We start from the raw sequence: 17,861 nt of genomic DNA, 5'->3' as shown, positions 1-17,861 counted from the left end.
TATTTCGAAAGTACAAAACGCGTTTGTTAACTGCGTGGCATAATGGAAAGTATGCAACACTGAGTGTAACTGTGATGTCATGTTACACATAAACAATTAAGAGGTTCTGTAAAGTTCGTGCATCAAAGCACGGTACGGTATCAGTTGGTCACCTAATGTATGGTTGACTGTCGTTGTTGCTCGAAGTCGAGGACAAATGGACACTGTGCTCATGTTTCCGTCCCTACAACATTTCTAACACCACGCGAGCAGCATATGATTGGTATAATTGACTAGGACTAGAATTCTAATGGATAGAGGGACGTACATGATGCAAATAACATGATAATAATTTCCGGATGATGAGAAACCTACTTGAAATAAAAATGTATCTCAGAACGGCTGAAGATGGTCTAGAAAGGACGAAACGTTGTTCTCTGCTTATCAATAAAAGTGTCAATACTCATACCAGCTGTTCTGAGATACATACATGATAATAATTTGTTTCATGTGAATATCATATTCACGTATCCAAAAGCTTGTTGTATCATACGAAATATAATGGTATAATAGGTTCATCAAAGACTATATTAATAATTAAATACATTTTACAGCTCCCAGTGACACAGCGGTTTCTGCGGACTTACAACTTGATACCCGGGGTGGGCTCAGCACAGAAAACTCATTTTGTTGATTTGTGCTTAATTTCAAACAAACAAACTATTTACAACTATTTCAGAATAAATTAACATGGAATATATATGTATATATCTGTGTATGTGTCAAAAATAAATTGCAGACATCACTTTGGGGTTTGAGAACTTAGGTAAACAAAGAAGTAGGAGGTAAGTAAACTGTTTTTTATCTGCCATTAAATTCGGCTATCTTGGCCATTCTGTTTAGGTTCTGGAGAAAAAACAAAACATATCGTCTACTCCAAACAACTGACAGATCTGAGAAGTTCACCAACGTCACAAGCAAAGGTATTTGTCTAAATATTTTAACACTTAATGAAAGAACTGAATAATATCTTATGTGTGAAAAACACTAACAAAACTGAAAATTTCAATCAACCTACTTTCCTCCTCTTTCTAGTATATTTTACATATTAATACAATATGTAGCATTAAGCAAAATAATTTAGTTCGTTGTGTTTAACTGTCAAAACTTTCTGTACATTGTTTTATTTGAATATACCAAATATCTGATGCCGTTACCATGTTACATTTTCCCATTTATTAGAAAAATTGGCTTCATCTTTGTAGTCGCTAAATCTGTCTAGATTTATTTTGCTCAACACTATGTACTGCACTAATCACAACAGTTTTAACAACATTATGAAAACCTTGCATGAACAAGAGTTTGATAAACCCTTTTAATTCTTATCTTGGGAAGCAAAACACATTAAAATTTGTAGTCATGTGAAGCTAAATTATAAAAACAAGAACTTCCTACGATGATTTTCTCCCTTTTGATTAAAAAAAGACGTACATTCTTTATTACCTGTCAGGTTAGTTCCTTCGATTTCTGACCAATAGAAAGACACAACGCTCTTGACGTATCACTCCGATCTGTGATGTGCTTGGTACTTATGAAAAATACATAAGAGTTACCTGTCCCTAATTTAGCAGTGATATACTATAGAAAAGGCAGTTAGTCAACTCTATATACTTCCAATTCTTGGTCTACTCTTTTACCAACGATTATAACGTTCCTACGGCTGAAAAAAGCGATTATATTCGGTGACGAAGCTTCGAACCTGCGACAAGCAGTATGTGAGCGAGCGCCTTATGTACCAGATCAAACAAAGTTTGTAGTGTAGTTGGTACCTGATACTTGGGTAAGATACATAGAATACAGAAGGGAAGGAGTTAAAGAAGTGAAAACCTTATAATCCCAGGAAACATTAGTTTTAATAATGAATGTTTCGTACAGTTACATGATATTGAAATACCATCAAATACATCACATGCGGAACCAGGGGTTGTATTTTCTCTTTCCAATGGACTAACAAAAAAGGTGCCCAAAGACCTAATAAAGAAATCGATTTTTTCTAAACATTTCATCACCTGTGGAAAGAACAATTTGCCCTTATCGAAAAATCTTGGATTCATCATTGTGTAAGACATCGCACAGTAGTTTTTTGATGTAGCACCGTTAAAAATATGAGGAATACTGTTACTGCCGTTCCAAGCTCTTGCTGTGACTGGAACTCTTCAGTTACATTATTTTCCAGTTGGAAATATAACAAGGAAATGAGAAAAATAGAATTGAACAAGAAATAGTCAAAGCTTAAACAATGAACTTATAGCAGACCAGAGAAGAATGGGTTTTTTCACCTCTTCGGAATTTGTAAATCTATTTCTAAACAAACTTTGCATAAGAATATGAAGAAACGTGTTCAAAAATATGATACAATCCAAACACTGAAACAGGTACAAAAACAGCAACATAGACAAAAGAAATGGGCTTTGAATTACTCTAAATAGTTACTACTTCATCAGGGCTGGCGCTACCTTTTTTGTAAAGACACAAAGTCTCCATACGAAGTACTTGGAATAATTGATAATGACTAATCTACGTCATTGCACAAACGAAGTTTACAAGCTAAACAAAGGCTATCTGTGGTCGATGTCTCTAATTTTCAACCAATGGGCCAGATGAAAAGCAGCTATTGAACAAAAAATACCAATAACTACTCTTGTCTTACCGAATAGTTGTATTTGACAGCCATTCTTATAACACACCTATGGGCAAAAAATGTGGAACTGAATGCAATATTTTTTACGGTGAAGGGACGTGAACTATGGACTGATAGGTCAGTTGGTCACGATTACGTAATATGAAAACGAAATAATTGTAATTATTGTGACAATAAACAAAGTTACACTTTCTATTACACGAATCCAAAAAAAGGACTTAGCGATAATAACACTATGTAACAAAATTTTTACTTTTTCTTGTTCCTGGGCAGAAATTGTTATTTTCTAATTGCTTATGCCTAAAGTAAATAGAAAAGACCTATTTTTTCTTCAAACTTTGCTATTGCAATCTGGGTAATGAACTTTTCAAATTTACTCATTTTCCAGAACATTCCAGGTTGATTCAATGCTGAGTAGCTGATACAGAATTTTCTCGAACTTACGAGAATTTTCAAGAATCTTTTAAAATTTTCTAGAACTTTGCATAGTAATATATATACAGGGGATCACCACTTCAATTTAGTTCTAGCTGCCTAAGTGAACACATAGATCTATCTCATTTTATCAGAGATGGCATCAAGAAGCTGCAAGCATTCTCCAGACGCATTCTGCTATGTATGTGGCCAATTTATCAAGATAAGAGCGAAAACGTACTCTGTGACAGCATTTGCTTAAAATGTGTGAAGACTACAAGGCATATTTCGGCATGCCTATCGGGAATCAAGACAGACCCTAGGCATTTTACCTGCGAGCACTGCAAAAAAACTCTAGAAGGTAAGACGAACAATTTTTGCTTGCTTTAATAGTAAAATGATATATTATACAAATTTCAGATAATTTAAAATTTAAATATCTTTTAATTTTTTTTAAATTTCCAATAGGATAGAAAAAATATCACATATAAAATATTTTGCAAAAGCCTCTTACACACTAGTTGTGGATGAAATAAATTTTTTCTTCATAGTAACAATTTTATTTTACTCTTTTGCAGGATGGTACAGAGGGAAAAAGAGAGTCATGAAGTTCGCTATTCCAAGAATTTGGCGTGAGCCCACTAACTACTCAAGCAGTTGCTACTTCTGCATGGTGGACCCTTCTAAACGTCGGACTGGCAAGAATGCATCTGCTATTATGAATCTGGACCTTCCATCATCCATCGCCCCTGTGTCACACTGCGCTGAGCTCCCTGTACCCACTCCGCCAGAGAGAAAGTACCCATCCTCAGAAGAGAGCAACAAATCGGAAGAGGAGGTAGATGTGAAGATCCAGATTATACTTTCAGAAGTGCAGATCAGAGATCTTGGTCTAACAAAGTCGAATGTCGATATTACATTTGGGGGCTGATACGTGAAAGTGATTTACATTACAGTCGTAAATCTCGAGAAACTACTCACTTCTAAACATTTTTGTTCATTTTTGTATAACTTAGGTATAAATACATGTAAATTTTGATTGATATGTTGTTTTATTCAGACCTTATATAAATAAAAATGTGCAAATTTGCCCGTTTGTACATGGAAAATAGGTTAATTTCTAAGTTTCATTATTTAGGTCACAAAAGTAAAGTTTGAAGGGAATAATGGCCATCTTCTGTACTTTTACAACATAAACAATTAAGAAATAACACATACTATCCGGGAACAAAAGTTGTTACATAGCATAATAATTAAAAAGTCAAATTTTACAGAAGAATGGATTGGACGTTGAAAAATGTTTGGAATAAAAACTGCGTTTTTTTAATTTTTAAGTATATTAATCATCATCTGTTAATAATTGCAATGTTTGTTGTGTAATCACAAGTAGAAAGCCATTTTTTTCTCAGGTAACTATGTATACAGATTCTATCCACATTTCTTTATCGTCAGCTATAGTGTGTTTGGTTTTATTTTATTCCGAATCACTTTCTGCAAAACATTTATTTTCTGTAACAACACTTGCATTCTTGGTGTCGTCAACATTTTATGAATCATGATTGCACCATTTTATTACCATTTCTTACGACACGTATCTATTGTACATCTTCAATTTTTTCTATCTCTACATCCACGAGTCACGATTTTACAACAGCAGTGACCACCATTACTTCACGAAACTAATAATTCGTTGGTATCACTTGGAGTCACTTCATACATCACACCAAAATTCGTAAAATATATCTTTGAAAAGACGTTAAAAATAACGAAAATTAATCAATAGATCCTAGTAGTGTTTTTTTTTAATTTACAAAACAAAACACTTTAAACACTCTAACAATACGGATGTTTTCCACTTTTGGCATAAATAATATTTTAAAGTTTTTTAGGCATCACCAAAGCGTGCTCATATTGCATTGGCCAGGCCATTTTGTATTGTTTTAATTGTTTATTTCGTTGAGCTGGCTTAATTTATTTGTTTGAAATAATGCAAAGTCCAGACCATTTAGTGAAAATCAAAGTATTTTATGTTTTCCACCACAAGTTATATAAGCTCGATGAGCATCACAACTAAAAATCACTCGCTTACTTGCTACATTTCTTCTCAAATCTACAATACAAAGTTTAAAACTGGCTAATTAACATGAGTTAGTACTCAGCAATCAGCCGACAAGAATGTTAGACTTATAACTAACTAAATAATTCACTAATTAATCAATAATATATTTTTTAATATTTATATACCATTATGATACATTTCACCCCAAATTCGAGAGGTAAAATCTAAACATTAAGAAAATTTCTAAGCATAGAATCTTCTCTTTAGGAAACGACACAAAACGTCGCCTATATCTGTGTGCATAACCTACGTAAGTCTGTAGCCAAAGAAATGTGTAATAATCTGTTAAGACATTTTTTGTATAAGAGACTAACTGAGAGATCGACAGTTCTAAACAGCAATACACTATAGTCATCGAGGCAAGTAAATTTTATGAGTAGAAGGTGAACTCTGACCGAGTACTAACTTAGATTTAACCGAATTATACTTAAAGCTCTGTCACTGCTTCTGAAAACGCCGTCACCCACGTCAGAAAATATTTCAATCCATGTGCCTATATTTTTGTATGTCCAGTAGCCTCACATCATAAACAGAAATTAGTTACTTATTACTCCTGCTTGTAATATTTATTTTTCACGTCAATATGATTTTTTTCAAAGAAAAAACTAAACAAGCCACAAAATTGAATTGAAAACAGTGGATCGTTAAAGCATTGCTCAAGTAAAGAGTTTCAAGACATTATCGAAGGCTTTCGAGAAACTTAAGTGTATTGACCACTTATAGAGGCAGAAACATTTACACTAGACTTTATAAGACTAGGATTAATGTCATTTACAACTGGTTACATCCTGTTCATATAGAACTTATGGCTAAGCACAATTAACCTATCCTACGGATAAAATTAATGTCGCTAACATATACTTATGTAGAGACAATCTGCAATACGTTTTTTGTTGTGTTGTTTGAAGTCAAACACAAACTTATACACAATAGGCTAACTGTGCTCTGCCCATCACGGATATCGAAACTCGGTTTCTAGCATTGTAAGTTCGCAGACATACCGCCGAGCCACTGGGGGAGAGAGGGCTGTAATATGTTTTAAATTAATGCCGTTTATAATCTGGTAGATCGTTTAGAACATCTAGCTATGCACAGGCAATCTATACTACTGATTGGATTAACGCCGTTTACATAGGGTGGGGTGGGAATTGCAAAGCATGGAAAGGACAAAAAAAAATAATATTCCTATTTTTAATTCATTATGAAAACGTTGTAGTTTTAATCAGTTTTGTACTGAATTTTGTTTTCAATATATTTGTTTCTTTTTTATATATATATTTTTTTATAAAACCGACCTCAGATTTAGTGTCCCAGTTACAAATCTCTTCAACAGAGACACAGCAATTCTGGCATCTGGTGTGTTGCCCACGTAATAATAATAATAATATATGTGTAGTGAATAATGACTTTTGGTGCAAGTATTGACATCATTTTGTCAATTGTGATTTTTATTTTTAAGACTTATAGTTTGTTAGGCCCCAGAGAGATGACCATCATTGTACTTTATTGTCAAAATGTAAAAATCTTAACTTTTTTGTTTTGTATATGCTTTACTGACGCAATGAAATGTTTATTTCATTTGTTTCAGTCAGTGTTATAGCTTGGAGTTTCAAACTCGATATTTTTGTTTCTGCTTGTGTTATCGTTATGGAGCGCTAATTTTTTTGTCTTTATACAATGGATGCAATTTACAATATTATTCTATAAGTATGATGGTATAAAATCAGCATTAATATTTATATTCTTTCATTGTTGATCGAACATTTAATACATTTGATATGGTCATTGATTCTGTTAATAACCCCGTCTTTGAAAGCTGGACAAATAATAGAGTAAGATTCAAATGCAAAAGTTTTTACTAATATAACGTGTTAGAACTTTTGCCTTCACTTAAAATCATTTCACATTTATATCAGCAATTAATATATAATTTTTTTCTTATTCCTACCACGAATCCCTGCTTGTAACAATGAAAAAATCTAAAAAATTCATCCACAGTCAATAGTCTCATAAAGCTTAACTAGGCAATCATTAGACTATGATCTTCAAGGAAACGGACTTATAACGTTTAAATCAGGGGTTTGATTCCTTTCGGTTGACATAGCAGATTAGAAAAACGAGATAATTCAACCATTAATTATGTTACTCAAACCTGACTTCTTGTACTAACACATAAATAATTTAATTTTTATTTTCTGTATTTTATAAAACATTTAGAACTGAAATAGGCATAATGACTTCTTGGAAGGTAATGTATTTTGAAATAAACTTATTTCATTGACTTCTATTCATTCTTAAAGCTGAACAAATTATTAATAATTAGAAGGCTGTATAGATTATGATAAGGAGAGGGAGGTAGTTATTACGCAAGGGTTTAAATTTTAACGTCTTATAAACTGGCGGTTTTAAATTAGTATAACATTTTACCTTTCCTATTTGTAATCTGTGTTGCTGAGTTTATTCGCTATTGTCTACTAACTCATTTATTATACTTATTTGGTAGTAATATTTGTTTTTAACTTACGAGTGGTTTCCTGTAAGTGAGTAAGATTATGTTAGAATTCAATAATGAAAGTGACAGCATTGTGTAACAACATGGTTGGAAGCTTAACTTACTCAAAGGCTACTTGACTACGAATGTTATTAAATTTACTGCGTTTATGTTAGAATAATTTTATACTTTAAGGATGTTTTCCTTTACGTTAAATATTTGTCACTTCTCCCGATCACACTGTTTTTTTTGTTTTTTTTTACTTAACTCAAAATACAATTACAATCAAATTGTTAAAAAGAAGTGTATTCATGATTTACGAAAAATGTTTTTGTTCACAATTCTTCATTCTGTTCGTGAAACTTTAATTTACACATTAAAAATAATTTACAATGATTGAAAATGTGAACTTGATAAAAGCATGAAAATAGTAGCTATTTTTGACGATCCAAAAAACAGTACTAGAAAAAATAGTCTCTCTGTCTATTTTGTTGCAGAATGAACATTCAACGGCTGATTTTCAAACTTCCCATAACCAGCAAAATGAAACCCAGTTTTTGTTAGAAGGAGATACTTATGTTAAAAGACGAAAAGATTCCCTAAACGCTCATAAGAACAGCTAAATTAAGAGCAAAATATTAAACCGGGAAGAAATGGCCAACTATGATAAAGGCTTAGAAATTGTCACATGTCAGTCAGAAACGTATGTCATGAGTGAAGCAAACACAGGTGATGAAGTAATGAAAGAAGAAACAAACGATACAGTTAATCGAAACGTTGCCAAAGTCCACCAGACGGCGTTAACAGATGCCAAAGACCTCCCGTCGATTGATCTAGAACTCCTTTACCAAATCCAAAAAGAACTAAAACTTATTTATACTGCTGAAGTAGCGGAGACTGTCCAGCCAATGGAAGAAAACGCATGGGAAAGTGCAGCAGACACTCTGATTCAATGTGATACAAAAGGTGTAGCTGAAGAAGAACAAATAGAAGTGGATGAAGCAAGTGTCGAAACATCAATTTCAGTGAAGAATAAAAGCGAAAAGTCACGTGTTAACGCCAATGACCCCAAAAAGCCCACATTTTCAGGTAAGTTTATAAATGTTGGCTGTTACGTCACTCGACGTTGTTTCTTTGGTATTCATGACAAAAGTGTAAAAATGCGATCGTGCTTTTATGGAAGAGATAAAGTCCTCGTAATGGGAAAAATAATTATGTAGTCAACATTCCAGCTATACTACCTTTATTGCTTCTCCAATAAAGGTCATCTGGCTAAAAGATTGGTGACATAGTTATTTTTTTTCACTTTTAACTGCAGTTTTTGAATTTGTTGGTTTTATCAGGTATTCCACTTTATAGACGCAATTATAATTGATTACACGTGTGTTTTAGGCTAAGTATGTTTTCGAAATGTACGAAATTCTTCACTTAGTCGACTAGTTTGCACCAATAGATTGTTGTTCTTATGTTTTTAAAACTTTTTTCTAACGTTTTAAATTAGATTTGTAATATTGAAAAGAGAAGTATTAATTTGTACTTTGTCTATAATTCAAGAAACTCCGAAAACCGAAGGACTGTCTAACGTCGATACACCCCTCACCTCTAAAGAAAGCACACCCGCAAAAATTCGCGGGTTTAGTACCAAAAAGCAGTACGTGATGACGAAGACTGACGATATACATTTGGTTAATTTACAGAATAACCGAAATACTGAAAATGATATGGTCTACGAGCATGCGCAAAATGCCACAGAGACAGTTGTAGACGTAGCTGGGAGGGAGACAAGAGAAGACAATCACACACATCAAGTGAATTATTTGGAACATGAAAACACTTCTGCACAAAACTGAGAATCCAGAAATGACGTTAGGAAAGGCCCAGGAAATTAAAGTTCATCAAGAAGATACAGGTTGAGAGTTTACGGGTAAAAACATAAGATCTGGTAAAACGTTTGAGCATAAGAACCAGTTGAACTTGAAAAGTGGACAAAAAGAATTTGAAAGAGTTGAAGAAGATGAGAAAGCTTTGTTTCATGGTTACAAAGATGTTCAACCTGAACATCGCTTTATTAAAAATGTTCACGGTGTTGACACCTTGAAAAGAAAAAATAAAGAAAGCACATTAATTAATGAAATCCAAAATTTAGAAGCAGCAATGTACCAATCTGATGATGAAGATAGGAGTGATAAAGTTTGTTCAAAACTAGTGCGAACAAAAGATCTTCGAATAAAAAATGATAATAAAAAAGGTCCACGTAAATTATGTATTATGCCAGAAGAGCAAAACGTCGAATGCATCGTGATGGATGGGTTATTCATAGCCGAACCAATTAGAATATTCAATTGTGTTACCCTTGAAAATGATGGTAAAAAACAACTGAGCATCTCAGCAGGCAATAATTTATTAATTAATGAAGGAAACAATAATGATCAAAATCGTTTACAAAATAATCGAGAAGAGTTACACATTCCTTGTACTTTGAACAAAAAATTTTTTAAAACATTAGTGCCAGGGATTCCGAGAAATACGTTGACCCTCAAATTACCTAACTGTTTTTGCTTCCGTTTAGGCCTGGCATGGCCAAGCGCGTAAGGCGTGCAACTTGTAATCCGAGGGTCGCGGGTTCGCGCCCGCGTCGCGCTAAACATGCTCGCCCTCCCAGCCGTGGGGGTGTATAATGTGACGGTCAATCCCCTATTCGTTGGTAAAAGAGTAGCCCAAGAGTTGGCGGTGGGTGGTGATGACTAGCTGCCTTCCCTCTAGTCTTACACTGCTAAATTAGGGACGGCTAGCACAGATAGCCCTCGAGTAGCTTTGTGCGAAATTCCCAAACAAACAAACAAATGCTTCCGTTTATTTTCACTGATATATTCAATCGTGTTAAACAACTTTATGTTTCTACTTGATGAATGGAGTCACACGTTTGTGTGTGTGTGTGTGTGTGTAAAACACACGGGAAAAAACAGTAATTAATGGAATAAACTGCAATACGTACATTATTTATGTTTTTTCGGTACATAATTACTTTATAAAAATGCAGTTAAAAAGCTGACGAGGCCCACCAATTAGAAGTTATCGGATTGAACATCAGAGTATCCTTACTCTGAAATGCGTTTTAAAAGACAACAAACAGAAGTTTTAATATGATTCTGTAACAACATTCGGAAGGTTAGATATCGTTTCGGGTGCAAGAGACATCCTGTGCTGAACCCTTTTTTCCAAGAAAGTATATGCACCATAAAGTTAACAACTTAGTGACTGACGCTACTGAACTGATTGAACTAATGAATCCATAGGATGAAATTAGAGTAAATAAAAATTTATAAGTGAAGTATTAAAAAGTTCAGTAGATATCTAAAGCATATTCGAAACAGAGTTTCGTTGTAAAACCTGCATGGACTTTGGAATATTTTTAGCGATTAAAATAACTTATTTATTTACAATATGTTTAAAATGCGATTCGTTTAGTATTGCCCACAGTGATATGTCTGTGTACTCGCACCGCTATAAACCGGGTTTAGAAACCTGTCGAGGTAAAGTATAGATATCCCATTGTATAGCTTTGTGCTTAATTTTAAAACAAATAAACAATCAGTCATTTTCTATAAAATTATAATATATATAACCAATAATGACCCGATTCAGTTGAAACCATCGAATATTTTAAAATCCAAAACATATTACTGTTCAAAAAACACAAAGGTTGTTAGTTTTTTAATTTTGCGCAAAGCTACAAGAGGGATATCTGCGCTAGCCGACCCTGATTCAGCATAGTAAGACAGTCATCATCACCCACTTCCAACTCTTAGGCTACCCTTTTATCAACGAATAGTGGGATTGACTTCACATTATAACACCCCCACGGCTACCATATTTGGTGCGACATGTTTTCGAACACGTGACCCTCAGATTGCGAGTCGAGTGTCCTAACTAACCGGAGTTAAGATAATTGCTTAAGTGATACTGAAAAACCGTATCCGTTTACTAGAGCAGTATTTGTTTGAGAACCGTTTCTATTCACTATAGTAGGGTTTGAAAACGTTTTTTTTTTTCATATGCATTCAACTTTGCCACATTTTGCTTCGGCCTTTGTGAAGAACGGCATAATTTTTAACTCATTGGCTCCCACATGATCCACCGGTGGGTCGTGAGTCTTCCAGTAAGACCCACTGGCGATTCGTGCTCTGTTTTCTTTTTAAAGGGCCACCTATTCGCTGGGACACAACAGCTACATATACACTCTTCCTAAAAAAAGTAATTGTAAAATGACTAGTGGCATCCTGCAATGTATCGACAAAATAGGCTTCGGAGCCAGCGTATTAATGCATCACCCCTGACTTTGCATCATTAATAGTGTCATATTTAGTGTATTACCTCTCCCTCATTTTGCATTACTTATAGTGTCATTTTTAATGTATCATCTCCCCTAGTTATCATCGCCAACTCTAGGACTACTTTTTGACCAACAAATAGCAGGATTAATTGTAACATTATAATGCTCACGTGGCTGAAAAGGCAAGCACGTTTAGTATGATGAGGATTCAAACCCATGACACTCAGATTAACGCAAAGGAAAAACTGGGGTTTGTATCTTCCAATAATACTTTTAGAAACAGGTAATAGGAATCACCACAATTCTTACATGCCAGTGAAACTTCTACTGGAAAAATATTTGTAGCTTATTCACAATGTCATTAGAAGTGTAGATATCTGATGCAGAATTTCAGAATGAGATTAATATCAACATATTTACAAATCATTCGATTGTTATTTTAATAATTAAAATTATTTTAGCTTCACAAAAACTATAATAGAACAAAGATAGGTTTGTAGGAATAACTTTCCTATGTGCAAGTCAAGAAAAGGTTTTTGGTGAATAACAAAGATGTCTTACTTCTACACTCAACACATTTTTGGTGCTATTACTACAAACTTTGTGACCTTTGGATTATGACTGGAAAGTGCAATGATTTTTTCATAAAAAAATTTTGGAACTTTCTCATACCCTTGAAAACAGGTTTGACGTTTACATCGATATGATGTCAAAATCAAATGAATCAAAATCAATACAAGCTCAAATATTCTTGTGGGAAACATTGAGTGAAATAATTAGACTCAACAGTTTTTTTATTGAAACACCTAATTCATGTTTGTTTATTGCTTAAGCTTAAAACTATACAATGGGTTATCTTTGCTATGTCCACTGCCAGCGTCAATACATAGACCCTATTGGTTCATCTCAGCTGTTCTATACTCTAAATTAAATTAACTTTAAAGAAAACTTAAAGCTAGCTCTTATCATTCATATATTTCTCAAGCTTTTTATGAATCTCATTTACATTTACCATTTCTACAATATCAGAAGACAATCTATTCCAAAGGTCAACCACCCTGTTAGAAAAACAAAATTGCCTTAGCTAAAGGTGACTCCCACCCTGCAAAATTTATGTGTTCTCTAGTTCTATGTTAAATATGAAAAAAGATGATACATCAACACCATCAAATCCCTTTACAATCTTAAACAATTCAATCTAATCCCTGTAACTCTTCTTTTTTTCAAGGTAAAACAATTTGAGAGATTTCAGCTTCTCGTATGACAATCCTTTCATCCCATGTACCACACTGGAAACACTTCTCTGAAACCTTGTCAATAGTTTGATGTCTTTCTTCAGGTAAGCAACCCAAAACTGAATACAATATTTTATATATGGCCTAATTAATGATGTATACATTAAAAATATAACCTCTTTAGGTTTGTATTCAATATTTCTGTAGATACCACCTAAAATCCTATTTGCCCTACCACTAGCAAAAACGTTCACTGCTTAGATGGCTTTAGCTGACCTTTTCTTGTACAGCTTTTTTCGTGTTCTAATTTCCTGTTTCACCAACATTCTCGATATTTTTCAAAGTCTTCTGTCATACATTTACATTTTTTTAAATTTACGATACTCTTCCTTAATTTTATCTCAAACTCTTTGTGAGCCAACCTGAATTTTAATTGCAGCTGCTCCTTTCTTTCTATATGGAATATGTTTACTTTGCATATTTAAAATTTTTTCCACATCTGATCAGTGTCTCCAAATAACTCTGCTGGTCAATTCACAACAGATAAGTCTCATCACATACCTTCAATTTTTTTTTTTAAGTTTGAATCCAAAATATCATTTGTTAATTCCATATGCAACAAAACATCAAACCTAATGGAGCAATCATTTTACCTAGAGGTTCACCAATTTCTAACCTCTTGATCATTTCTATATTACAAGTTATTCTCTGCTTATCAGTAAAAGTGTTGATACCCATGTCAGCAATTCTGAGATACAAACCTTTTGTACTTATTAATTAGTTCCTCTAATCTACCTTTCCCCTACATGAACCACAAAAACTACATCCTTAATGACGAGAAACCCACTTGAAATAAAAATGTATCTCAGAACGGCTGGTATTGGTATTAACTTTTTTTTATATATAAGGAGAGAACAACGTTTCGACCTTCCTAGGTCATCTTCAGATTAAGAAAGAGTTTGCAAGCAAGCGTTGCCGGACACGTCTTAGGGACAAGAGTATAAACAGGTACAGGATTGTAGAGAGCTATGCAATTCCATTATACACAAACTGAAAACACCAACAAAACAACGGAAAACAATCACCAGAGAGAAGACAACTTCGACAACAATTCCACCGAAAACCAACAATCTATCTTTCCAGATAGAACTGAAAACATCTGATCCTTTTCTCCCTTTTTACTCCACAGTTTATCCTATTCACATGCCTCGTCAAGGAATCATCTGTAACTATATCCTTCTTATCATCCACATCCTTCTCTAACCCTTTGTTCTCCTCCTTACCTCCAACAGTTCCTCGGCTGAAGAAGCCAAGGGCTAAAATTTGTTACTTAGCAGAATAGGCTATTATAACCAAATGCACTACTTCTTTTTTACTCTAATAGTGCTCTAACTTCTCAAATGTTATTGTCAGCAGTTGTATCCCTTGCAAGTAAATATTTAATTTTTTCATGAAATTCTACTGCTATTTCCCACACACTATGCTTCTCTATTTCTCCTGCTGTGAATAGGATAGCCTCCAAGTAATCGCAAAACTAAATAAAAATTGCGCAACGTCATTACTACCTTCCCTAACATTATATGCCAGTCTCTGGTTTTCAAATAAAACTTACTCATTGCACCCATTACACCTAACAAATTGTGAACCATTATATTTATTATTATCGCTTCAAAATAAATGTTTGATACCAAATATCAGTAGCCATTATTATTTTCAGTGTTCAGCCTACAGTTTAAGATCCATTATTATTACTTGATCGCAATTTTGTTTTCACACTAAAATTTACCTTCAATTATATACAATTTAAAAACAGAATTGAATTTAGTAGAATATACGTAATGTTAATAAAATATATTTAGTCTAATTTATAACCTATCTATAAATTATAAGAGTACAAGTTGAATTCAATACACCAAGAAACAATCTTAATTTTATATTGTAGTTAATAAAACAATGTATCTATCCATCCTGTTTTGCGATTTACTAATACCATTAAATTGCAATATATCTGAGCCTATGGTACCGTTACACGTATTAGGCTCTATTTTAAAGTAGTACTCGAATTTACACCACTAAACTTTTAATTACTCTATCTCAGTGGTTCTTAACCTTGTTGGAGGTACTGAACCCCGGAAGTTTCATACTTGCATTCACTGAACCCTTCGTAATTGGAAAAATAAAATATGATTTTTTCAAATTCAAAACAAGTAGATATTTTATTAGTTCACAAAATGAACCATGCATCAGTTGCACACAATATCACTGTGTTCAAAGAACAAAACCAACAAAACATGAATTTCACACAAAAACAAAAACGTAACTCAATGAATATTTACTGCAAATCAATGTCTTTTGCTGTTACCTTTTAGAGAGAAATTCAGAAATGCGTGGCTTCATCTTGGCAAGTGCCACTCTCATATCATTTTCAGAACAAAGTCTGTTCCTTTTCTTCGTTTTTATGTCAACCATCCTCCAAAAGGATTGCTCGCAAAGATACGTTGTAACAAACGGTAGGAGTATCTCAAGGGCTTTCTTAGCAATAAGAGGGTACGCTACGATTTGGTGACACCAAAACGTTGAGAGCGTTGTTGTTCTGAAAAGTTGCTGTTGAACCTGGCTCTGCTGAAGTTTAACGATTTCGTCGAGATATTCATCATTGACATCTGCTGTCGCAACACTAAACGTGAACGACTGTCTCACCCATGCTGTTTATGACTCCTGGTGGGGACGTATCCGTCGAGAGACTTTGCGAGCTCATCTAAGTGCATGGCAATTGCTTGCTTCACTTTCCCAGTTACAAAAATGTCTCCGATTTCAGACACATTTTCGATCTTACTTACACAGTCGTCCAGCAGGGGAAAGTTTGCAAAGTTGTCATTATCTGTTCGTCGTTTCCATAACGGTAGCTTTTGAAAAGCTTTCAGGTTTTCTTCCACTTCGATGAAGTTGACTCCACCGCCTGCATTTGTTGATGGAAATGATTGAGAGCATTGAAGATATCGGTCATGTACGCCAAAATAAAAATGAACTCAAATTTTTCGAAGCAATCTGCACAAATACAACAAGCTGGCTTAGATTGGAAACATCAATGGTCTCATCGAGTTGAAGGCTGAATTTTGCTGAGCTTGAAATCAGATTTGCAACTACTTGAGCCAATATGTCATCACTCATGTCATCTATTCTGCTGCTGATGGTGTCATTTGAAAGGATAACTTATTTTCAGCAGCTTTTCCCAGCATGATATTCGCCACCTTCAACGCAGCTGGTTTTACGAGTGCTTCACCAATGGTGTGTGGTTTGCCCTGCTTTACAATCAAGTACGCAACTTTGTTCGATGCTGTGAGGATTGGTTTGTCGATGGGTACAAAGCCAAAAATAGGCAAAGTAGCCTTTTCATCGAACCCGGCTCTCTTTACCTTGAATTCAGCAAGCGTTGTGTTCCCCTATTTCCCATCTCCATGCAGCTTTAGGGAGTGTTATCATAGTTTTGCTCAACTTGGCATTGCAAGTCATGCATTGTTCCGTTATACACGTGAATCCATGTTGTATGCATTCATTTGACCACTTTCTGTTTTTACTCGACATAATTAGTATGAAGGGATTGAAAGATTAGCAAATGACGCACGATTACTACATCCACAAGTCGACTGCTAAGGGCACGAAGTTCCCTGCAGCACAGATATTAAGGCCTAGTGGTATGACGTGATCAGCCACAGCCAATGATGGCCAAGTGGAGCATGACGTCACGAATCATACGAGTGGGGTGAACGGAACGGACACACACAGTATGTGTGTCTTGACCTCTGCCGAACCCCTGAGAATGACTCACTGAACCCCTGGGGTTCGATTGAACCCAGGTTAAGAACCACTGCTCTATCTAGTGCACTGAAGTGTACACGAGTTTATAACTTTCTCTTGTAACAGTTGAAAGTTCGACATAGTTTAAACATCTGCAATTGAACATTTAATACATACACTGCAGAAAGTTTAGTGCTTTAAAACACAAATACTTAAAAGTGACATCATTCGAAACGTTAATTACACTCACTAACACAAATAGGTGTAATACTGTAACATGCTGTAGATCTGGAGGCTTCTTACTTAACATTTGTGGTTCAACAATCTTGAGTACATGTAGATAATACGCATGCTACCATTTATTGGAAAATATATTAAAACTTTACCTTTAAGTAATGACTAAAGTATCTTATTAGGATAATTTCATTTTTCTCTTATGCAGAACTATTTAGGCTTGTCATTACAGTTTTCAATTTTTATTATAGGTACCGGCACTGGTATAATAAAGAAATGCTTTCATAACCTAACTCCTCTTAAGCTTTAATGCTGCCACATAAAAAAAGAAGGAATACTGGTATCTTATATCTCTAACATTTATTTAAATTCATCAAGGCAAGAAACATTACAATTTCATTAATTTTTCACTGAATACTTCTTTTGTGTCCATTTATATTTTTACTTGAATGAAGGTTCTTTAAATTTTTATTAGTTTTTATTTTTTCAAAGAACTCATTGCAACTCTAGTCAATATTAAGTTTACAATGCAACAGTCCTTTTACTGTTGATTCATT

General features: G+C 34.2%; 2 protein-coding genes across 9 annotated transcripts in view; both read left to right on the top strand.

Moving 5' to 3' along the window:
* LOC143255377 (uncharacterized) overlaps positions 1 to 17,861 on the top strand; it is a 33,977-nt gene that overhangs the window by 4,232 nt on the left and 11,884 nt on the right. For 4 of the 8 annotated variants that reach the window (XM_076510939.1, XM_076510941.1, XM_076510940.1 and 1 more), the window contains 3 exons: positions 883 to 962; positions 8,202 to 8,793; positions 9,259 to 10,393. In XM_076510939.1, coding sequence (XP_076367054.1) covers positions 8,358 to 8,793; positions 9,259 to 9,554 — 732 coding nt within the window. In that variant the 5' untranslated portion in view covers positions 883 to 962; positions 8,202 to 8,357 and the 3' untranslated portion in view covers positions 9,555 to 10,393. Of the gene's footprint in view, positions 1 to 882; positions 963 to 8,201; positions 8,794 to 9,258; positions 10,394 to 13,265; positions 13,377 to 17,861 lie in introns of those variants that run through there. The other 4 variants (XR_013030575.1, XR_013030576.1, XR_013030577.1 and 1 more) reach the window with 2 other exon arrangements.
* LOC143255379 (uncharacterized) lies at positions 1,815 to 4,190 on the top strand. Its single transcript, XM_076510945.1, has 2 exons — positions 1,815 to 3,455; positions 3,673 to 4,190. Exons 1-2 carry the CDS (start codon positions 3,299 to 3,301, stop codon positions 4,023 to 4,025), a joined length of 510 nt encoding a protein of 169 aa, XP_076367060.1. The 5' UTR covers positions 1,815 to 3,298; the 3' UTR covers positions 4,026 to 4,190.

The sequence above is a fragment of the Tachypleus tridentatus genome, chromosome 7, assembly GCF_004210375.1.
Source record: "Tachypleus tridentatus isolate NWPU-2018 chromosome 7, ASM421037v1, whole genome shotgun sequence".
Taxonomy (NCBI): domain Eukaryota; kingdom Metazoa; phylum Arthropoda; class Merostomata; order Xiphosura; family Limulidae; genus Tachypleus; species Tachypleus tridentatus.
The sequence above is the reverse complement of the archived record's forward strand: the minus strand, read 5'-3'. Positions and strand labels throughout refer to the sequence as shown.

What these genes read in the sequence shown, in the direction of transcription:
- LOC143255379 (XM_076510945.1), top strand. Translation starts at nt 3,299, where the DNA reads ATGTGGCCAATTTATCAAGATAAGAGCGAAAACGTACTCTGTGACAGC. An exon ending in CTGCAAAAAAACTCTAGAAG is followed by an intron (nt 3,456 to 3,672) that starts GTAAGACGAACA and finishes ACTCTTTTGCAG; the next exon opens with GATGGTACAGAGGGAAAAAG.